This window comes from Microcaecilia unicolor, chromosome 3, assembly GCF_901765095.1.
Source record: "Microcaecilia unicolor chromosome 3, aMicUni1.1, whole genome shotgun sequence".
Lineage (NCBI taxonomy): Eukaryota > Metazoa > Chordata > Amphibia > Gymnophiona > Siphonopidae > Microcaecilia > Microcaecilia unicolor.
This window is the reverse complement of record NC_044033.1, coordinates 67,909,983-67,933,652: the sequence shown is the minus strand read 5'-3', so window position 1 is coordinate 67,933,652 and position 23,670 is coordinate 67,909,983. Positions and strand designations below refer to the sequence as shown.

Below are 23,670 nucleotides of genomic sequence, written 5' to 3'. Positions count from 1 at the left end.
CTCACTGTTACCAATAACCTACCCTTCAATTATGGGCTGCTCATGTCTTTGTCAGTGGGCAAACTTACAAAATCAGCAAGGGATCAAATACTTATTTCCACCACTGTAACTCTTCCAAATTTTTTTAGGGGGCCTGGATGATGGGTCAGGTTTCCTTGAAGAGGGAGGTGCGACACAGTTAAAAACTGGTACACGAAAGAATTGTGTAAAATGAGGAGGCAAGAGCATCAGCTGGAGACTAAACTGAAAACGTCTGCTACAGAACCAGATAAGGTAGTTTATTGTGCACATTTAAAGTAGTACAGTTGTCAAATTAAAAATGCAAAGAGGGAATTTTATGCTAATAAGATTTCTAGGGCCCAGAATTGCCCGCAGGCATTGTTCTCTTTCATCCAAAGTCTTCAGAAAGGAGCAATTAATATATCTAAGAATAAAATAAAGTTGTCTAGTAGTGAAGATTTTACTAGATTGGTAAGGGATAAAATATCTATTCTTCATTTGGAATTAGATTCAGAATGAGAATCTCATCCACCGTATCAAGACAAACCAACATTGTAGGGCAGAATTTTTGTTCTTCTCTTCACTTACAAACCAGTTGGTAAAAGGAAGCTGTAGTGAGGGCAATAGCTACAAATGTTTGCTTAGATTTATCCCCTTTGAGATTAATAAAGCAAATTGGGGCATGTCTTTTACAGCCAATTCAAACTATTGTTAAAAGCTCTTTTAAGAAGGGCTTCTTTCCCAATATTAAAACAAAAAATGTATTTGACAATTAGTAAAGAAACCTGGTCTGGCTCTGAATGATGGCCAGTTTCAAATCTACCTTTCTGGGGGGAATGTAATTGAGAAAGCTGTAGTTTTTAAGAGTATATGCACCCTTCTCACATTGATAAGGCTCTATGGCTGAGGCAACTGGTGGCACGTAAATGTAAGGTGCAGCAATTCCAGGTTTCGGTGGTATTCTATATCAGATTCTGGACATCCAGATGCTGTGATAATAGGTAAAGAAAAAACCAACCCATCAGAGAGGAAGAGCAGAAAGGGAGCCGGTAGACACAAGACCAGTTTACAATAAGATAAAATAATGCAACTACAAATGTAAGGAAAAGTTTTCCACAGTAATGACTGAACCTGTTGATTGGTAACGCTAGTAAAATCTAACATTACTTCCTCCTCTTTCCATAATACTTCTTGTTGAGTGTTTTCTACACTCATTAACCCCTTGCCTCATTTTCTTCCACACTCTGCTTATCATTTTCCCCTGCAAAACTATCTTTTTTTCATAGAACCTCACTTGACTGCAATCCATTCATTCTTATTCCCTTTTTACAATACACTGACCATATTAAACAATTCTTTTGAAGAGTTACCAGCCGTCAATCAAAATCACCCCCTTTCTCTTCCTTTATATATTTCAAGTAATTAACTGCAAACCAGGCTCTTAACAGCATCTTTTCCTTTCCTCCATTTCCTCTCCAACCTCTTCTTCCCCCTTTCAAATTATAAAATTTCTAGGGAAGGTTTAAACCTCTTTCCACCCTTCCTGCTCTTAATTTCTTTCATTGGTGCTGCTTCTTCCATGTTATCCCTTTACATCTGTTCCCATCTCTCTGTTAACATCTCCAATTTTCCATCCTGAATATCTAAGTTTATTGTTTACAGACTGCTTGATGTAATAAGTTATGAGGTAATGCCAAAAGCAGTTTATAATCAAAGTTGAGAAAAGGAAAGGGACACCATTACTTAAATGGCAGCCCAAAACCTGATTAAAATTGGACATCTATCAGTCAGTCCTCTATCCATTATATTTCTATCCTGCTCCCTTTCTATACATCAGCTTTTCCCCTTTATAAAAAAAAAAAAAAAAACATATGAGGAAATGATCAGACCATGGCAATTTCACACTACATGGTAAAACAAAATCCAAACCATCTTCAGGTCCAATAACCAGATCCCAAGTATGAATTTTATCATGTGTAGGAATACAAATAAATTGATGCAATCCTAAAAACTACAACTGTTCTAAGAAAATTCTAGCTTTATGGTAAGTTCCATCATCCACACAGACATTAAAATCCCCATATAACCACAATTTCCTAAAACTTAGTACAGTATGAAAGACGAAAGACTGTGCATAAAAGAATGGAATCTGGGAATGATCATACCTGATGGTATTAAAGTGGCCAAACACATAGAAAAAGTGATGGCAAAGGCCAGAATGATTCTTGGGTACATACGGAAAGGAATGTTCAGCAGGGAAAAGGAGGTAATAGTATCTCTGGCTAAGCCACCGGCAAAACCTCATTTGGTGTACTGTGTACAAATCTGGGGAATGCACCTTCAAAAGACAAACAGGATGGAAGTCTAGAAAGTGGCTACAAAAATGATTAGTGATCTTTATCATAAAGGATATGGGAACAGATTTAAAGATTTCAATATATACACTTTGGAAGAAAGGTGGAATGGGGAGATATATTATGGAGGTATTTAAATGTTTCTATCGTAAGTGCCCAGGAGGCTAGCCTCTTTCAAGTGAAAAGAAGCTCAGAACAAGAAGGCAAAAGATAAATGTGAATGAGGATAGATCCAGGAGTAATCTAAGGAAATGTTTTTTTTAATGGAATGTATTGTGGATACATGGAATGGACCCCAAGCAGAGGTATTGGAGACAAGGACCATATTTTTATTCATGAAAGCAGGGGACAAACGTAGTGGATATCTGAGGAGAAGAAGGGATTGAAGTCCTTAATAGTTGGTATGGACATGAAGGCTAAATAAGCCTTACCATCTGTATATGCCATCATTTTCTCTGTTTCTGCTTGTGAAGGCCACATAAATTAATCCCTATCAGCTGTAAAGCGAATGCTACATACCTGTAGAAGGTATTCTCCGAGGACAGCAGGCTGATTGTTCTCACTGATGGGTGACGTCCACGGCAGCCCCTCCAATCGGAATCTTCACTAGCAAAAGCCTTTGCTAGCCCTCGCGCGCCGAAACGCACCGCACATGCACGGCCGTCTTCCCGCCCAAAACCGGCTCGTGCCGGCCAGTCTCATATGTAGCAAGACAAAGAGAAGGGAAGACACAACTCCAAAGGGGAGGCGGCCGGGTTTGTGAGAAGAATCAGCCTGCTGTCCTCGGAGAATACCTTCTACAGGTATGTAGCATTCGCTTTCTCCGAGGACAAGCAGGCTGCTTGTTCTCACGACTGGGGTATACCTAGCCCCCAGGCTCACTCAAAACAACAAACATGGTCAATTGGGCCTCGCAACGGCGAGGACATAACTGAGATTGACCTAACAACTTATCCAACTAACTGAGAGTGTAGCCTGGAACAGAATAAAAATTGGGCCTAGGGGGGTGGAGTTGGATTCTAAACCCCGAACAGATTCTGAAGCACTGACTGCCCGAACCGACTGTCGCGTCGGGTATCCTGCTGCAGGCAGTAATGAGATGTGAATGTGTGGACAGATGACCACGTCGCAGCCTTGCAAATCTCTTCAATAGTGGCTGACTTCAAGTGGGCTACCGACGCTGCCATGACTCTAACATTATGAGCTGTGACATGACCCTCAAGAGCCAGCCCAGCCTGGGCGTAAGTGAAGGAAATGCAATCTGCTAGCCAATTGGATATGGTGCGTTTCCCCACAGCCACTCCCCTCCTGTTGGGATCAAAAGAAACAAACAATTGGGCGGACTGTCTGTTAGGCTGTGTCCGCTCCAGATAGAAGGACAATGCTCTCTTGCAGTCCAATGTGTGCAGCTGATGTTCAGCAGGGCAGGAATGAGGACGGGGAAAGAATGTTGGCAAGACAATCGACTGGTTCAGATGGAACTCCGACACAACCTTTGGCAAGAACTTAGGGGGAGTGCGGAGGACTACTCTGTTATGATGAAATTTGGTGTAAGGGGCCTGGGCTACCAGGACCTGCAGCTCATTGACTCTACGAGCTGAAGTAACTGCCACCAAGAAAATGACCTTCCAGGTCAAGTACTTCAGATGGCAGGAGTTCAGTGGCTCAAAAGGAGGTTTCATCAGCTGGGTGAGAATGACATTGAGATCCCATGACACTGTAGGAGGCTTGACAGGGGGCTTTGACAAAAGCAAACCTCTCATGAAGCGAACAACTAAAGGCTGTCCTGAGATCGGCTTACCTTCCACACGGTAATGGTATGCACTAATTGCACTATGGTGAACCCTTACAGAGTTGGTCTTGAGACCAGACTCAGACAAGTGCAGAAGGTATGCAAGCAGGGTCTGTGTAGGACAAGAGCGAGGATCTAGGGCCTTGCTGTCACACCAGACGGTAAACCTCCTCCATAAAAGAAGTAACTCCTCTTAGTGGAATCTTTCCTGGAAGCAAGCAAGATGCGGGAGACACCCTCTGACAGGCCCAAAGAGGCAAAGTCTATGCTCTCAACATCCAGGCCGTGAGAGCCAGAGACCGGAGGTTGGGATGCAGAAGCGCCCCTTCGTCCTGTGTGATGAGTGTCGGAAAACACTCCAATCTCCATGGTTCTTCGGAGGACAACTCCAGAAGAAGAGGGAACCAGATCTGACGCGGCCAAAAAGGAGCAATCAGAATCATGGTGCCTCGGTCTTGCTTGAGTTTCAACAAAGTCTTCCCCACCAGAGGTATGGGAGGATAAGCATACAGCAGACCCTCCCCCCAGTCCAGGAGGAAGGCATCCGATGCCAGTCTGCCGTGGGCCTGAAGCCTGGAACAGAACTGAGGGACTTTGTGGTTGGCTCGAGATGCGAAGAGATCTACCAAGGGGGTGCCCCACACCTGGAAGATCTGTCGCACTACACGGGAATGGAGCGACCACTCGTGAGGTTGCATAATCCTGCTCAACCTGTCGGCCAGACTGTTGTTTACGCCTGCCAGGTATGTGGCTTGGAGCACCATGCTGTGACGGCGAGCCCAGAGCCACATGCTGACGGCTTCCTGACACAGGGGGCGAGATCCGGTGCCCCCCTGCTTGTTGATGTAATACATGGCAACCTGGTTGTCTGTCTGAATTTCGTTAATTTGGTGGGACAGCCGATCTCTGAAAGCCTTCAGAGCATTCCAGACCGCTCGTAACTCCAGGAGATTGATCTGCAGATCGCGTTCCTGGAGGGACCAGCTTCCTTGGGTGTGAAGCCCATCGACATGAGCTCCCCACCCCAGGAGAGAAGCATCCGTAGTCAGCACTTTTTGTGGCTGAGGAATTTGGAAAGGACGTCCCAGAGTCAAATTGGACCAAATCGTCCACCAATACAGGGATTTGAGAAAACTCGTGGACAGGTGGATCACGTCTTCTAGATCCCCAGCAGCCTGAAACCACTGGGAAGCTAGGGTCCATTGGGCAGATCTCATGTGAAGGCGTGCCATGGGAGTCACATGAACTGTGGAGGCCATGTGGCCCAGCAATCTCAACATCTGCCGAGCTGTAATCTGCTGTGACGCTCGCACCCGCGAGACGAGGGACAACAAGTTGTTGGCTCTCGCCTCTGGGAGATAGGCGCGAGCCGTCCGAGAATCCAGCAGAGCTCCTATGAATTCGAGTTTCTGCACTGGGAGAAGATGGGACTTTGGATAATTTATCACAAACCCCAGTAGCTCCAGGATTTGAATAGTCATCTGCATGGACTGCAGGGCTCCTGCCTCGGATGTGTTCTTCACCAGCCAATCGTCGAGATATGGGAACACGTGCACCCCCAGCCTGCGAAGTGCCGCTGCTACTACAGCCAAGCACTTTGTGAACACCCTGGGCGCAGAGGCGAGCCCAAAGGGTAGCACACAGTACTGGAAGTGGCGTGTGCCCAGCTGAAATCGCAGATACTGCCTGTGAGCTGGCAGTATCGGGATGTGTGTGTAGGCATCCTTCAAGTCCAGAGAGCATAGCCAATCGTTTTCCTGAATCATGGGAAGAAGGGTGCCCAGGGAAAGCATCCTGAACTTTTCTTTGACCAGATATTTGTTCAGGGCCCTTAAGTCTAGGATGGGACGCATCCCCCCTGTTTTCTTTTCCACAAGGAAGTACCTGGAATAGAATCCCAGCCCTTCCTGCCCGGATGGCACGGGCTCGACCGCATTGGCGCTGAGAAGGGCGGAGAGTTCCTCTGCAAGTACCTGCTTGAGCTGGAAGCTGTAAGACTGAGCTCCCGGTGGACAATTTGGAGGTTTTGAGGCCAAATTGAGGGTGTATCCTTGCCGGACTATTTGAAGAACCCACTGATCAGAGGTTATGAGAGGCCACCTTTGGTGAAAAGCTTTCAACCTCCCTCCGACTGGCAGGTCGCCCGGCACTGACACTTGGATGTCGGCTATGCTCTGCTGGAGCCAGTTAAAAGCTCGTCCCTTGCTTTTGCTGGGGAGCCGAGGGGCCTTGCTGAGGCGCACGCTGCTGACGAGAGCGAGCGCGCTGGGGCTTAGCCTGGGCCGCAGGCTGTCGAGAAGGAGGATTGTACCTACGCTTACCAGAAGAGAAGGGAACAGTCTTCCTTCCCCCAAAAAATCTTCTACCTGTAGAGGTAGAGGCTGAAGGCTGCCGGTGGGAGAACTTGTCGAATGCGGTGTCCCGCTGGTGGAGTTGCTCTACCACCTGTTCGACTTTTTCTCCAAAAATATTGTCCGCACGGCAAGGCGAGTCCGCAATCCGCTGCTGGATTCTATTCTCCAGGTCGGAGGCACGCAGCCATGAGAGTCTGCGCATCACCACACCTTGAGCAGCGGCCCTGGACGCAACATCAAAGGTGTCATACACCCCTCTGGCCAGGAATTTTCTGCACGCCTTCAGCTGCCTGACCACCTCCTGAAAAGGCTTGGCTTGCTCAGGGGGGAGCTTGTCCACCAAGCCCGCCAACTGCCGCACATTGTTCCGCATGTGGATGCTCGTGTAGAGCTGGTACGACTGAATTTTGGCCACGAGCATAGAGGAATGGTAAGCCTTCCTCCCAAAGGAGTCCAAGGTTTTAGAGTCTTTGCCCAGGGGCGCCGAAGCATGCTCCCTAGAACTCTTGGCCTTCTTTAGGGCCAAATCCACAACTCCAGAGTCGTGAGGCAACTGAGTGCGCATCAGATCTGGGTCCCCATGGATCCGGTACTGGGACTCGATCTTCTTGGGAATGTGGGGATTAGTTAGAGGCTTGGTCCATTTCGCCAGCAATGTCTTTTTGAGGACATGATGCATGGGTACTGTGGACGCTTCCTTAGGTGAAGAAGGATAGTCCAGGAGCTCAAACATTTCAGCCCTGGGCTCGTCCTCCACAACCACCGGGAAGGGGATGGCCGTAGACATCTCCCGGACAAAGGAAGCGAAAGACAGACTCTCGGGAGGAGAAAGCTGCCTTTCAGGGGAGGGAGTGGGATCAGAAGGAAGGCCCTCAGACTCCTCGTCAGAGAAATATCTGATGTCCTCCTCTTCTTCCCACGAGGCCTCACCCTCGGTGTCAGATACAAGTTCACGGACCTGTGTCTGCAACCGTGCCCGGCTCGACTCGGCGCGCGAGGGCTAGCAAAGGCTTTTGCTAGTGAAGATTCCGATTGGAGGGGCTGCCGTGGACGTCACCCATCAATGAGAACAAGCAGCCTGCTTGTCCTCGGAGAATGGAAGTAATGCGCTTAGGTTGTTTGTTACTTTTGCTTACATGGAACAGTTTTCAAAGGCATTTTCACAGTTAAATAAATGTTTACTCAAGGAAAAAACCCTTTTCAAAACTGTTCCACCCGCTTCAGTAGGGAAAAAGCATGGCGGTGGGGGTAGGACTGACTGGCTGAATCAGTAAGCAGGATGTTCTTTTAAAATCCTGCAGGTTTACCTCCTATTTTTCTTGTACTCCTGTAGAAACCTGTTTAAGTCACCTGTATTACTTCTATGTGCTGCATGCCCTGGCTCGTTTGTTGCCTGCCATGTTGGGGGACCACTGGTTCTATACTTCCACCTGCCGGGCTTGGCGCTGAATTTGTATAAGTCATAAATTATCCCCTTCCATCTCACCCATGTTACCTATTCAGGGTAATGGTGACTTTGCCCCTGGTCTGACTACATCTTTCTTTTGGGTGTGGGGGCAGCAGGGATTACAGTATTTATTTCATGTTGTGCAAGATAGTGGGAAATGTAAACCATTTGCTGTTCTCAGTGGGGATTATCCTTTTCTTAAGACTGATCTGTTTGCTTGCTTACAACTTCAACATTATGTTGGTGGCTTTATCTCTCCTCCTCGTTTGTCTTTAGAGGTTCGGAAGACTCTTACGACCACCTTGAATTTGGATAGCCAACTTCCAGTGCATTTGTGCCATCATCATATTGGTCTTCAGGAGCTGTGTGAGGATGTTAATTATGACTACTTGTCCAGAGCCTGGAGTAGGGACCTGGGCAAGCCTGTTGACGCCAGCCAGTTTAAGCCCTGCTTGTAGAGCACTCGCACTTTGACTTCTAACAGTGTCCTTTGAGAATTACAATATAAAATGCTTATGCATCCACATATTTGTCCACAACAGGCTTTCAAAGCCAAGCTGAGTTCTGATGACATTTTCTGTTGTGGGTGCAGCTCTGTTCTATTGTACTGGAAGCACTTTGACATCTTTTTCTCCTGTATATATTATTGATTGAGTTGTATTCTGCTTCTGCCACTAATAAAAATGATTTGGGGGGAAAAAATCCTGGAAGTTCTTCCCCCGAATGCCTTGAACTTGCAAAATATATAGGGAACAAGACTGCCATGGGATCAGCAGCAAGCAGATCTTTAAAGGGAACTCCACAGGGAGTTTCCCTTTAAAAATCACTTTGCAGGGCTGGTGATTCCGAGGAGTTAATTCACCCTTTTCAATTTCAGCTGGAGACCTAATCCATGTGAATCTACTCTCTTATCCATTGGTTCCCAAACTGGGTCACATAATCGGCAGATACTATCACAGAAACAGCAGCGCTGTCCCTCCTTTTAGACTTCAGTTGTGACCTAAGCCCTGTAGTAGGCGTCAGCATGGGACCTGTGAGCCAGTGAATGTTTACAGGCCCTGCCCCCTACTCCCGTGGGGGCTTTTTGTTGAGCTGGAAACCCATGTAGAGCACTAGGGTTTGTGAGTGCACACTGATACCCAGGGTCCTGTGCTGACTGCTGCTATTATTGCCACCACCGCTGCTGCTGTTTTCACAATTAGGATAAGTGGGGAGAGGAGGAAAGGATTGTAAAAGTGAGTGTTTGCTATTTTGTTTTCATCATCAGCTGGATTCACATGAAATTTTAAGTCATAGAATGGGATCATAGTGGAGAAAAGTTTGGAATGCACTGCTTTAATCTGTCTCATTGTAATTCATCACCATATATCAGTTTCGGTAGGAAACTTAGAAGTGGCTTCAAATGCTCATACTGCAATCTCAGAATTCTCATGCATAGCTTGTACAGTACAATGAACACTGGACAATAACCACGCTTGCTTGGGCAATCTTTTTCCAGAAGGAAAGGGGAAAAGAAGAATATAAGGAAAGGTTAATAAAGAAATAGTTCTGAATATAAACTTTTCAGACAAAATTAACCAAACAGAAATTGAAATGTAATTAACTAAACTATAAACTGAAATGCAAGCACATGATCATTTACATGCTCTTATTTTGTTGTGGTATCATCTTGTTGTGGTTGGTCCTGCTGTACAGAGAGAGATACACTAGCACGTCTATATCCCTCCCTTGAGAAAGCGGTGGAGCAAAATGTGTCCCCGTCGGGAGACAAGAGTAAAGACGTGAGACCATCCAGCATTTAAAGCTAAGTCAAAGGAAGTTTTCTCTTTGTGAAAAGTTACCTGAATAAAATTTGAAGGAGGTTTGTTTAGGTCGATGATGATTTTTAGCCTGAGATATGCCTTATGATTTATTCATGTATATGGGCAAGCTGGCATTTTGAGACCTTTTTCCTCCATAATTAAGTGAATCTCTCAACACATGTGTCAATATATATAATTGAAGTCAGTCTATTGTATCATCTTTATAATCATTCTATTAACTAGGGCAGTTCTGAATGTGTTGATGAGAAGATGAAGCCCCATTAAGAAAATCAATGGTAAGGCTGCAGCGTATCTGTAATATTTTATACTTAGGGGCCCTTTTACTAAAGGGTTGGCATGTGGCAACAGGCTTGCCGTGCGCCAATCCGGAACTACCGCCGGGCTGCACCGGTGCTTGTTATTTTAGTGCCGGGTCAGAACAGGAGCCCTTACTGCCACCTCAATGGATGGTGGTGTGCTCCCCTCCCTCCACCACGAAATGGCCATGCGGCAAGTGGTTCACTTACCGATGGCCATTTCTTTTTGAGAAAAAAAAGACAGCCTTTTACCCGCTGCAGTAAAAGGGGGCCTCAGCGCATGTCAAAAACACACACTGACGCTAGCACAGACCCCCTTTCACTGCAGCTTAGTAAAAGGCCCCCTTAGTTCTTTACAACACTAACAGTAGGGGATTAAAATAGTTAAAATCTTACAGATACTGGTACATAAAATAGACTTCTTGTTCAAAGTGGTTCCTACCTGGCCATGTTCCTTTCTAGCCCCAGGGCTAAACCAATGGCTGTGGAGGAAAGAGAGAGAATGTTAACAATATTCTTAGCTGAAGCATGTGCTGTCATATGATCTATTTGTGCATGCTTTGGGCTGTTTTATTGTTCACTGGCAAAGAAAGCCTTTAGCAATGTTTTATTTTAATTGTATATTTTATGCAATTCACAAAGTGAGCAACAGTTTCAACTGGAATGCAAGAATGTACCTTGTAGCTCTGCAAATTTCTACTTCTCAGGTAAACTGGGACGTAATTTATATCCTGCTACACACTCTGATAATGCATGATTGTAAACTAGTGGTTAAAGCAGCAGGCAGAGAACCGGGTAAGCAGGGTTTCAAATCCTGTTTATCCTACTTATGCTCCTGTGACTTGGGCAAAACACTTCACTCTTCATTGCCTCAGGTACAACACTAAGTTTAACCTCACTTGGTCACAACACTAAGTTTAACCCCACTTGGTCAGGGAAAGAAATAACTTGGGCACCTGACTGCAACTTGCCTTGAGCAGAAATTTGGAAAAGTGTGTAACTAAATCAAAATACCATTTGGATTTCAATTGCACTGTGTGCAACAAGAAAACTCGAATGGAAACTAGAAGTGATTCATATTTTCTATGAGAAAATCAATTTCATTGGGTGCCTACATTAAGAATTTACAAACTGCCAAATATATTTGGATACAAAAGGCACACAGAATTTTTAATTTACAGAAATATTTTATAAACAGGCCCAATTCACCATTGTTCAAGTGCTAGAAAAATTTGTGGCCAAAAGTTTTTTTTTCCCACTGAGGGAATACAAATATTAATATCCTATATTTGAAAAGGCTGCAAAGAGACCTTTGTATCTCAGATGAACTGAATTAATCCTGTTGAGGCTGACATTAATTCTCCTGTGTCCTAGTACATTACGAGGATATTCTGTAACAGAACACCTCTATTTAGACATTTATCTAAAAAGGAAAGTAGGTTTTTATAATTTAAGAACGAACACTTCCCACTGTTCTCTTTTTTCTGTTTAATAAAGGAAGATCAATGATATTAATTGGGACTCCAATTGGAGAGTGATTGTGTGTTTTGACACTCTGTGTCGTGGGAGCTTTGAGGCCTTTTTTGTTTAAAATTAAATTATTTTTTTCTGCCTCTCCTGAATGGTTCCAACCCTAGCAAACTATTTTTTGTAATTGAACATTACTATATGGCCATAAATGAAACAAAAAAAATAAAAGGATTTTTCACAGCCGTGCAAGAAATGGGTTTAGCGCATAGAGAAAGAACCGAGTAAGGGCACGCTCATATCTTAGAGCAGCTTAGTAAAAGAGCCCGTTGGATGCAAGCAATTCTGCAGCTGTGGGGAAAAAAAACTCCAAAGGGGAAAAAACAACTGTTCTAAAAAAAAAAAACAACTGGTAAAAATAAATGCAAATCACCACTGAACAGTTCCAGTACCCCCCAAAATTCAAAAGCAGTCACAAAAGATACAAAAATTTCACACAGTTCCAGAGTAAATTGACAATGAAACAGAGTCACAGTTCCAGAATATTAAATGCAATACGGTCACTTAACTTCCCAACTGAAGAATACTCCTCCATATTCCTTTGAATAACTTTGTGTCATCAGCAAATTTATTTACCTCACTAGTTACTCCCATCTCTAAATCATTTATAAATATATTAAAAAGCAGCGGTCCTAGCACAGACCCCTGAGGAACCCCACTAACTACCCTTCTCCATTGTGAATACTGCCCATTTAAGCCCACTCTGTTTCCTATCCTTCAACCAGTTTTGAATCCACAATAGGACACTTCCTCCTATCCCATGACCCTCCAATTTCCTCTGTAGCCTTTCATGAGGTACCTTGTCAAACGCCTTTTGAAAATCCAGATACACAATATCAACCGGCTCCCCTGTGTCCACATGTTTGTTTACTCCTTCAAAGAATTGAAGTAAATTGGTCAGGCAAGATTTCCCCACACAAAAGCCATGCTGACTTGGTCTCAGTAATCCATGTCCTTGGATGTGCTCTGTAATTTTGTTAATAATAGCCTCTACAATTTTTAGCTTGATGTATTAATTTTAATTTAATAGCAAGGGAAATTTCAAATTTATGAATCTGTAGGACAGAATGCCACCAGAAATGAATGTTGAGGTTGGTATTGTCTTTCCAGTTAGTTGTCACCATTTTTAGCGCTATAACAATTAATGTGTCAAAAAGTTTGGAAAGATACGGGTCTATTGGGGTTTCCAAAGCACGAGAACCAAAAATAATTTTGCTTGTAGAGATGTTTTCAGATAAGGAAAGTATAGTTGAGATTTTTTGCCATACTTTGTTCCAAAATTGAAAAGTATGATTGCATTCTATAAGCATGTGTAAAAGTGTGCCTTTTTCAGATCTGTAGGACCAACATAGGTTGTTAGTCAATAGACCAACTGTATACATTTTTTGCAGAGTCCATAATGATCTGTGATGAATGAAAAAAATAGATTGAAGATAGTTTGCCGAAGCAATTGGTTTGCTTATTTTTGTCCAAAAAAGAGACCATTGATGATCTGTTAATTGAAATTGTAGATCGTGTTCCCAGACTGAATGAAGACTAGTTTTCCCTTTAAAATTATGGGAGATTAAGAATTTGTAAATTTGGGATGCCACATGTCCTTTTTTATTGATTGCTGATAGGAATTCAAAAATTGAAGGAATAGACGATACCATTCTAGATACTACTACTACTTAACATTTCTAGAGCGCTACTAGGGTTACGCAGCGCTGTACAAAATAAACAAAGAAGGACGCTCCCTGCTCAAAGGAGCTTACAATCTAAAGAACGAAATGTCAAGTTGGGCAGTCTAGATTTCCTGGGTAGAGGTGTAGAGGTTAGGTGCCGAAGGCGACATTGAAGAGGTGGGCTTTAAGCAGAGATTTGAAGATGGGCAGGGAGGGGGCCTGGCGTATGGGCTCGGGGAGTTTGTTCCACGCGTGGGGTGAAGCGAGGCAGAAAGGGCGGAGCCTGGAGTTGGCGGTGGTGGAGAACGGTACTGAAAGGAGGGATTTGTCTTGAGAGCGGAGGTTACGGGTAGGAACGTAAGGGGAGATGAGGGTTGAGAGGTAAGGAGGGGCTGCAGATCGAGTACATTTGTAGGTTAGTAGCAGAAGCTTGAATTGAACGCGGTACCTGATCGGAAGCCAATGAAGTGACTTGAGGAGAGGGGTGATATGAGTGTATCGGTTCAGGCGGAAGATAAGACGTGCAGCAGAGTTCTGAACGGACTGAAGGGGGGATAGGTGGCTAAATGGGAGACCAGTGAGGAGTAGGTTGCAGTAGTCAGGGCGAGAGGTAATGAGAGAGTGGATGAGAGTTCGGGTGGTGTGCTCAGAGAGGAAAGGGCGGATTTTGCTAATATTATAGAGAAAGAAGCGACAGGTCTTGGCTATCTGCTGGATATGCGCAGAGAAGGAGAGGGAGGAGTCGAAGATGACACCGAGGTTGCGGGCAGATGAGACGGGGACGATGAGGGTGTTATCAACTGAAATAGAGAGTGGAGGTTGAGGGGAAGTGGGTTTGGGTGGGAAGACAAGAAATCGGTCTTGGCCATGTTCAGTTTCAGGTGGCGGTTGGACATCCAGGCGGTAATGTCGGATAAGCAGGCCGATACTTTGGCCTGGGTTTCTGCAGTGATGTCAGGTGTGGAGAGATAAAGCTGGGTGTCGTCAGCATAGAGATGATACTGGAAGCCATGAGACGAGATCAGGGAGCCCAGGGAAGAGGTGTAGATAGAGAAAAGAAGGGGTCCAAGGACAGAACCCTGAGGGACTCCAACAGAGAGCGGGATAGGGGTGGAAGAAGAACCATGAGAGTGTACTCTGAAGGTACGATGGGAGAGATAAGAGGAGAACCAGGAGAGGACAGAGCCCTGGAACCCAAAAGAGGACAGTGTGTCAAGAAGTAAGTTGTGATTGACAGTGTCAAAAGCGGCGGATAGGTCGAGGAGAATGAGGATGGAGTATTGACCTTTGGATTTGGCGAGGAACAGGTCATTACAGACTTTGGATAATGCCGTTTCTGTCGAGTGAAGTGGGCGAAAGCCAGATTGAAGCGGATCGAGGATGGTATGAGAGGCGAGAAAATCAATGCAACGGCTGTGAACGGCGCGCGTTCAAGTATTTTGGAGAGGAAGGGTAAGAGGGAGATGAGGCGGTAGTTGGAGGGACAAGTAGGGTCAAGTGAAGGTTTTTTGAGGAGAGGTGTGACAACAGCATGCTTGAAGGTGTCAGGGACAGTTGCGGTGGAGAGAGAGAGGTTGAGGATATGACAGATGGGAGGGGTGATAGTGGGAGAGATGGTGGTAAGTAAGTTGGTGGGGATGGGGTCTGAGGAACAGGTGGTGCATTTTGAGGAGGAGAGAAGATGGGCGGTTTCCTCTTCGGTGATATCAGGAAAAGAGGAGAAGGAGGCCTGGGTTGATTGGTTGAGGGAGTGGGTGATAGGATGAAGTGGAGGAGAAGGTTTAGTGGTGAATTCGAGGTTGATCTTCTGGACCTTGTCGCGGAAGTAGTCAGCCAGTGATTGAGGAGAGAGTGAAGGGGGGGTGGGAGCGGAGGGCACTTTGAGGAGGGAGATGAGGGTGGCGAAGAGACGATGAGGGTTAGAGCTGAGGGAATTAGTCAAATGAGTGTAGTAGTCCTGTTTGGCGAGGAATAGGGAGGACTGGAAGGAGGATAGCATGAATTTGAAGTGAATGAAGTCAGTATGGGTGCGAGATTTCCTCCATAGGCGTTCAGCCGATCGGGAGCAGGAACGAAGGTAACGGGTGCAAGGGTTAAGCCAGGGCTGGGGATTAGTGCGCCTAGTGGGACGGGAAACAGACGGTGCAAGGGTGTCTAGGGCGGAGGAGAGAGTGGCATTGTAATTGGAAACAGCCTTGTCGACGGACTCGGAGGACGTGATGGACGGGAGGAGATCAGAGATACTGGCGGATAAGGTGGGGGGGGGTCAACTGCCTGGAGATTCCTGGAGGTAGTAGTTAGAGTTGGGCGGGACTGAGGGGGAGGGTGATGAAGTGTGAATGTGATCAGGTGATGGTCAGAAATGGGAAGAGCGGAGACGCAGAGATTAGAGGGCGAGCAGGTAGAAGAGAGGACGAGATCAAGACAGTGACCAGATTTGTGAGTAGGTAGGTAAGGTTGAATCGATTTGAGACAATGTCTAAGTTGGATCCATTGGAAGTATTGATTGGAATTTATATTGAATTGCTCTTGCAACATTGAAAATGATTTCAATTTTTGGTAACTTTTCTACATCTGTCTGTTCATCCTGGCCAAGTGGACTGCAGTACTTCTATCACTATTCTCCTTTTCACATGGAATTTCTATACATAGGGGTTCCAAGATGTGTTTCATGTCCTGCAGAATTTTTAGTCTATTTGATCCACCCTGTCACTACGGTATAATTTGTACCCTGGTATGAAAGTGTCCCACTGGTTATCCTCCTTCCACCAGATCTCAGAGATGCCTATGTTATCTATCTTTTCATTTAGTGCCATATATTCTAACTCTTCCATCTTATTTCTTATGCTTCTGGCATTTGCATATAGACATTTCAAATGATGTTTGATGTTCCTATTTAAAATTTGCTTAGCAGTTGACAGTGATAATTTGCAATCTTGTAAATCTGTCTACCTACAGCACATACTCCATACTGCTAGAAAAGCACAGAAAACTTGGTATTCATATTATGTTCCCTATAAATGCGAAAGCAAGGGGGGGATGTGCTTGGCACATGCACAGAATAGTTTTATGGTAAACGCAGCTCTTGTGCAAAAGTGAAGGACACAACGGTGCCACTTTTCTGTGCCTTTAAAAATAAGCTTTCCAATTTTTTTCTTGGAAGGTTTATATTTAGGCGCAGAAAACAGGCATCAATGTGTGTTTTCAGTTTGGGGTTTGCTCATAAGTACCGCCATACTGGGAAAAGACCAAGAGTCCATCAAGCCCAGCATCCTGTCTCCGACAGTGGCCAATCCAGGCTTCAAGAACCCGGCAACCCCCCCCCCCCCCCCCCCCAAAAAAAAAAAAAAAAATTAATAATGTTCAATGGACTTTTCCCTCAGGAATCTGTCCAAACCCCCTTTAAATTCCGTAAGGCCAGCTGCTGTCACTACATTCTCCGGCAACGAGTTCCAGAGTCTAACTACATGCTGAGTAGAGAAAAACTTTCTCCTATTTGTTTTAAATCTACCATATTCTAGTTTCATCTTGTGTCCCCTGGTTTTGTTGTTGTTTGAAAGTGTAAGCAAACGCTTCACATCTGTCCGCTCCACTCCGCTCATTATCTTGTAGACTTCTATCATATCACCCCTCAGCTGCCTTTTCTCCAAGCTGAAGAGCGCACACATTCCTTTCTCAGTATTGGCGCTTACAGACTCACATGGGCCTTCTTCCATTTCCAAAAGAAATCAAAACTGGGAGATTTTAAACTGAAGATCAAAAGAAATCCTCTCTTCAGTTGCCCCAACATCAGCAGTAAAAGCAGGATTTGTTTATGCACTATTCTCTGAACATTGGGAGGGTATAGCAAATGACCTCATTAACATCCATTTGACTACATTTAAATACAATTTGTGGCCATCTGTGGCGTGCATGCTGTTTCCTGCCCTAAAGCCCTCTGAGCATTCTATGCAGATATGCACACTATTCCGGCGCTAACTGGCCTTAACACTGGCGGTAGATTTTGAGAATCGGCCCTTGACTGAATTGAGAAAGAAGAGAGATTTCTAATTGTCATTTTACCTTGGCAGAACACTGAGAGGAATGTACCCATTTGAGCTAAACGGGGGAGGGGAAAAGCACACGTAAAATCCTCACTGAGAGAAAAGACAGACTGAATGAGCCACATGTACACAATATAAAAATAATAACTAGGAATTAGTCTTATTGCTATTCTTATTTTTAATATCCTTTGTATTGTGAAATGGATCCCCCTCTTTGTAGTGAACCAGTATAGGTTGGAAGAAGTATATTTTGATTAACGTTAGTTTTTGTTTTTTTATGTTAAATATTGTGAATTCTGATTTCTTTTTTTTAACACCTAAGATGCCATCTATAAAAATGCTATAAAGATAAAGTAAAAAAAAAAAAAATCCATTATCCCTGCTCAGCTGCTGGCTCTGCCGACTGCACAGTGTGTGCCAGCCAGCGTGCTCTACCACATCACAGATGTGCGCTGGTCTGCCTGCCTACTTTGGCTTGGGGCTCTGGCATATCTGTCATCCCTGGTTTTTTCTGGATGCACCTAGAGGGAAATTCCCTACTTAGTTGTTTACAATAGCATTAGCCCCTGACAAAGAGCATAAAGCTCACCAGGTTCAAGAAGTGACCTTGCAAGACTTTTGTAGAAGTCTCGCGAGGCTGCCGCTTGAACTCTCGGCACCGCTTCAAAATGGCTGCCAAGAGTAAGACAGGTCTGCAGCTGCACCGGGCAGGAAAGAGGGGGGCTCTTTCCTGTTCTGAAGAAGCCACTAAACCACCAGTGCTTGAGCACCCTCAATATTTGACCCGCTGGAAGTCCAGGAACGGAAGTTCTCAGCCAGCCCGACCTGTGCTGCCCGCCCTCTTCTCCCAGTCCTCCGCCTGTCCCTCGCCTTCCTGCGTGCCACCCAGAATTTAAAAGTCATCTTACCTTGGGGTATGGAGGCAGCAGTGAAGGGCGAGCAGGCTCGGGGCTTCAGCCTGCCTTCCCTTCTCTCTCAGCTCTGCCTCTGGTCCCGCCCTCATTTCCTGTTTCCTCAAGGGCGGGACCAGAGGCACAGCTGAGAGAGAAAGTAAGGCAGGCTGAAGCGCCGAGCCTGCTTGCCCTTCACTGCTGCCGCCGGACCCTGAGGTAAGATGACTTTTAAATTCTGGGCGGCATGCAGGAAGGTGAGGAGCAGGTGGAGGACTGTTGTGGGAGAAGAGGGCGGGCAGCGCAGGTCGGGCTGGCACTCGGAGGAGAGGGAGGGGGGCCTGGAACTTGGAGGGAAGGAGAGGGGGGCCTGGAACTCGGAGGGGAGGAGAGGGAGAGAGAGAGGGAGGGAGAGGGAGGGAGGGGGGCCTGGAACTCGGAGGGGAGGAGAGAGAGGGAGGGAGAGGGGCCTGGAACTCGGAGGGGAGGAGAGAGAGGGAGGTAGGGAGGGGGGCCTGGAACTCGGAGGGAGGGGGGCCAGGAACTCAGAGGGAGGGGGGAGGAGGGGGAGAGGAGAAGAGGAGGTGGGGAGAGGAGGGGGAATGCACCACCTGTAAAAAAAAATTTCAGCACCCCCAATCATTTTGAAAAGTTGGCTCCTATGCCCTGAGGCCCGCTTGCCCATCAGACTTCCTCCGAAGGTGACCAGAACTCCGTTTTACCAAGCTTGGCAGGTAGCAGCAATATCCCTAAGCCACCAATGTTGGTGGCTCAAGGATGCTATTGCCGACTACAGAGCTTGATATAAGGGAGTTCTGGCCATCACTGGAGGAAGTCCTGAACTGGGGATGCTTGGGGATCCCCATCAGATATACAGCAAAGGTCAGGACTGGTGTTAGCCCTGCTTGGGCCCAGGTCAGAAAATAAAGGTGGGGGTGCCACTCCACAATTTCCTCCTCTCTGGCTCCCCTCCAATTTCCCCACCTGCCATTACTATCACACCAACAGATCCTCACCAAATACAGAACAAGGGATTATAAATTAGGCATAAAAATATTTAGACAAAAACTGAACTGGGAACCCCAAGAAGTTAAACTTAGCTTTACTGCAACACTGAAGACATCAAACAGAAATACATTTCCTTTTCTACTGAACATAATACAAAGACATTTGCTGTGCAGATTTCCAAAAGCTAACACATATTCCATTTAAACCATTCAAAATAAAATGCTTTGTTTCTACCTTTGATGTCATTTCCATCTTGCTGGTTCCAGTTTCTCTTTTCCTGCCTGTCGTCTGCTAATTCTCCTTCAAGTGGCTGCAGTCCATTTGTCTTTTCTCCTCTCTCCTGTCTATTCCCTCACTACACCTGCCTCTGACATATTGATCATTCCTTTTTAGCTCTTTTCTGCCTCTCTTTCACCCTTCTTCTCTTCCCATTTGCTTTCAACTACCTATCAAATTTCCATCTTCTCATTTCACGCACTAACACACCCATTCCCCATCTCACTCCTTCTCCAGACTTACATTCCCTTTCATCTTTAATTTACTCCCCATTACCATATTTCTACCCTCTGTAATTACTATCCTTTCATTAATTTCCTTACCACCCCCTCCTGGCCTCTCCCACTGGGTTCCACCATTCACACTGGGTAAAATAGTGGTCAGTGCCGGGCAAAATAATGGAAACTATTATAAAGAATAAAATTACAGAACATGTAGACAAACATGGTTTAATGGGACAGAGTCAGCATGAGTTCAGACTAGGGAAGTCTTGCCTCACCAATCTGCTTCATTTCTTTGAAGGCATGAATAAATATGTGGATAAAGGTGAGACAGCTTTTGATAAAGTTCCTTATGAGAGACTCCTGAGCAAATTAGTCATAGGATTGGAGGCAATGTTCTGGTGTGGATTAGGAATTGGTTATTGGACAGAAAACAGAGGGTAGGGTTAAATGGTCATTTCTCTCAATGGAGCAAGGCGAATAGTGGAGTGCCACAAGGATCAGTACTGGGACCGGTGCTATTTAACATATTTATAAATGATATGGAAATCAAAACGATGAGTGAGGTGATTAAATTTGCAGATGACACAAAACTATTCAAAGTTGTTAAAACACATGCGGACTATGAAATATTGCAGGAAGACCTTAGGAAACTGGAAGACTGGGCATCCAAATGGCAGATGAAATTTAATGTGGACAAATGCAAGGCGATGCACATTGGAAAGAATAATCCGAATCATAGTTACCTGATGCTAGGGTCCACCTTGGGGGTCAGCACTCATGAAAAAGATCTAGGTGTAATTGCGGATGATACACTGAAATCTTTTGCTCAGTGTGCTGCGGCGGCCAAAAAAGCTAAAAGGATGTTAGGAATTATTAGGAAAAAGATGATGAATAAGACAAAAAATACCGTATTGCCTCTGTATCGCTCCATGGTGTGACTGCACCTTGAGTATTGTGTTCAGTTCTGGTCACTGTATCTCAAGAAAGATATAGTGGAATTAGAAAAGGTTCAAAGAAGAGTGATAAAAATGATAAAGGAGATGGAATGCATCTCGAATGAGGAAAGGCTAAAGAGGTTAGGGCTCTTCAGCTTTGAAAAGAGACGGATGAGGGGAGATAAGATTGAGGTCTACAAAATTCTGAGTGGTGCAGAACAAGTAGAAGTAAATCTAGGGAACACTCAAGGAAGTTACATAGAAACATTTTTAAAACAAACAGAAGGAAGTATTTTTTTTCACTCAATGAATAGTTAAGCTCTGGAACTCTTTGCCGGAGGATGTGGTAACAGTGGGTAGCATATCTGGGGTTAAAAAAAGTTTGGACAAGTTCCTGGAGGAAATGTCCATAGTCTGCTATTAAGAGAGACATGGGGAAGCAACTGCTTGCCCTGGGATTTGTAGCATGGAATGTTGCCATGATTTAGGTTTCTGTCAGGTACTTGTGACCTGGCTTGGCCACTGTTAGGAAAAGAATACTGGGCTAGATGGACCATTGGTCTGACCTAGTATGTCTTATGTTATGTATGTCTTCCTCCCTCCACCCTTCTAGCTCAGCATCTGATCCGTCTTCCTCCCCTCCCCTCCCCACCTCACCCTTGTAGCCTGACATCTCCCTGTTCCTTCTCTCTTCTCTCCTGCCCTCTCCCCCATAGTCCAGCATTTCCCCTCTTTCTTCCCTCACTCCCATTGTCTGGCACCTCTCCATCACTCTCCTGGATCCAACATCTCCCTCTTTCACCCCTCTCTACCTCCTGTGTACCTCTTACTCTGTCTCATCCACCTCCATGTGCAACATCTCTCCCTCTCCCCCCACTGTCCACCATTTCTCTCCCTCCCTCCCTTGTACCCTGGGTCCAACATCTCTTCTCCCTACCCCATGCAGCATTCTTCTTCCTTCCTCCCTTCCACTGCCATGTCCAACAATTCTGCCTCTCTTCCCCTCCCTGGTCTACTGTCTCTCCCCCCCCTCCCATGCAGCATCTCTCTGTTCCTCTCCTCTACCATCATGTCCAACACTTCTCCCTTCCCTCCACCCCTATGTCTAAGATTTCTCCCTCCTTCCCCATGCACTATTTCTCTCTCCTCTCCACCCCTATGTCCAACATTTTTCCCTCTCTCACCCCCATTCCCCTCTCCATGCAGCATCTCTCCCTCCCATCTACCTCACTTGCAAGATTTTTCACTTTCTCACCCTCCTCCCCTTTGCTGCATCTCTCCCTTCCTCCCTATGTCCACCAATTTTCCTCCCATACAGCAGCTCCACCATCTTCCTCCCCCATGAAGCATCTTCCCTTCTTCACTCCTCCCCATGTAGCATCTTTCCCCTCATCTTCCCTCCTCTGTGCAGTATCTGTCCCCCCATCTTCCCTCACCTCCATCCAGCATCTTTAGATCCCCCCCCCAGGATCTTTCTTTCCTTCCATTCTCATCCCTACCCCACTCCGCTCACAATAGTCCCTCTCGCACTGCCTGCTACTAACCCGGAAGCCTCTCCTCTGCTGCATCCTGACCGGACCGAGAAGAAACCGAAAATTGCAGCAAAGGAGAGCTTCCGGGTTAGCAGCAGGCAGCATGTGAGAATCGTTGTCATTGCCGGGGACCATGTGGTATTGGCTTTCTTTAGGAAGAGAAGTCAGCACCGGCTGAGCTACCATGGTACTGCAAGGTGCACCACTGCTGGGTGAGCCTGATCCCAAACTGGGTGGACCCACTTGTGGCTACGCCCCTGCAAATTTCCCAAGAAATGTGTGGTGAAGTTTTGGGAGAGAGAGTAAAGTTTTTTAGATCCTAATCACTTGCAAGAATTGATTCAATCACAGGAAGAGCAACTTGAAGGACAGAGTTGAGGTAGTATAAGAGATATTATCCTAGTCTCACCAGGTTACTGTTAATAGAAGGAAGATATTTATTTCTTTGAGTAATTATTTTCCCTATTTTTCCTTCTTCTCTCAAAATTACTTTTTTTGTTTCTGAAACTGGCAATGAGAAAGAAGTATGTATTTCCTGTTTTCTATTGATTTATTTACTTGAATTGAATGTAGTGCTCATATCTGGTGGTATAATTTTTTTAATGTAAATATTTTTTTCTTTCATTACAACAATAAAGTTACCATGATGGCTGTTAATATTATCCTGTTTTAACTACTGATCTCCTAATTCATCCTGTCAAACCTAGATTTAAAATTGGTATAAAAACTTGGCTATTGGAGCAAGTTTTTGGGGGTAATAAGTAAGACATTATTTATTCAAAATTTTTTAAATTGACCTTTTTAATAGGTGCTTTCTTTACTAAATTCGACTTTCCGGATATTTTCCTAATGTTTATTTGTAAGGACCACTTTTATAAAACAGGGCTAGCGATTTCCAAGTGGCAGTGCCAATGAAGTCCACTCAAAGCATTGCCACACCGGGAATCACTAGCATGGTATAGTAAAAGGGGTCCTTAATTTGTCTATGATTTTGGTTTATATAATGTTGTGATTTTCACTTTTCTGTATGCCACTTGTAATAGTTTTGTTTATAGTCTGTTTTTTATATAGATTGTTTTTGCCATAATTTATCATCTATTGATAAACTTTATGATATAATATTGTAATATGAATAATGGTATATTAAATATTTTTCAAATAAATACATTTTACCTTTACAGCAACCATGTATAGAGTTGAATTCAACTTGGCTTTTAATTAGCTTCTTTCCTATGCCAGGATTCTGTTAAGTGATATGTTAAAAGTATACTTTGAATATTCAATGTTAGCATGAAAAACTAAATCAATCCACAAATCAGAATGTTAAAATGTAGCACACAAGGCAGGAATATGTGTTCTTGTCCTGCTTCTTCTAGTTTACTTTTCTTGTGAAGATCTTAATTGAACAGAGAATTCCAATTAAAAAATATTTTGACAAAAGTATTACTGATTTAATCAGATGTGTGCCAATCAAGGCTAAAAAAAATTAACCAAAAACTAAATTA

General features: G+C 44.8%; 1 protein-coding gene across 1 annotated transcript in view; it reads right to left on the bottom strand.

Annotated features, from left to right (window-relative positions):
• Positions 1 to 23,670, bottom strand: part of GPATCH2 (G-patch domain containing 2) — a 335,139-nt gene that overhangs the window by 93,888 nt on the left and 217,581 nt on the right. Inside the window, exon 7 of the mRNA XM_030196023.1 lies at positions 10,509 to 10,548. Coding sequence (XP_030051883.1) covers positions 10,509 to 10,548 — 40 coding nt within the window. The remainder of the gene's footprint in view (positions 1 to 10,508; positions 10,549 to 23,670) is intronic.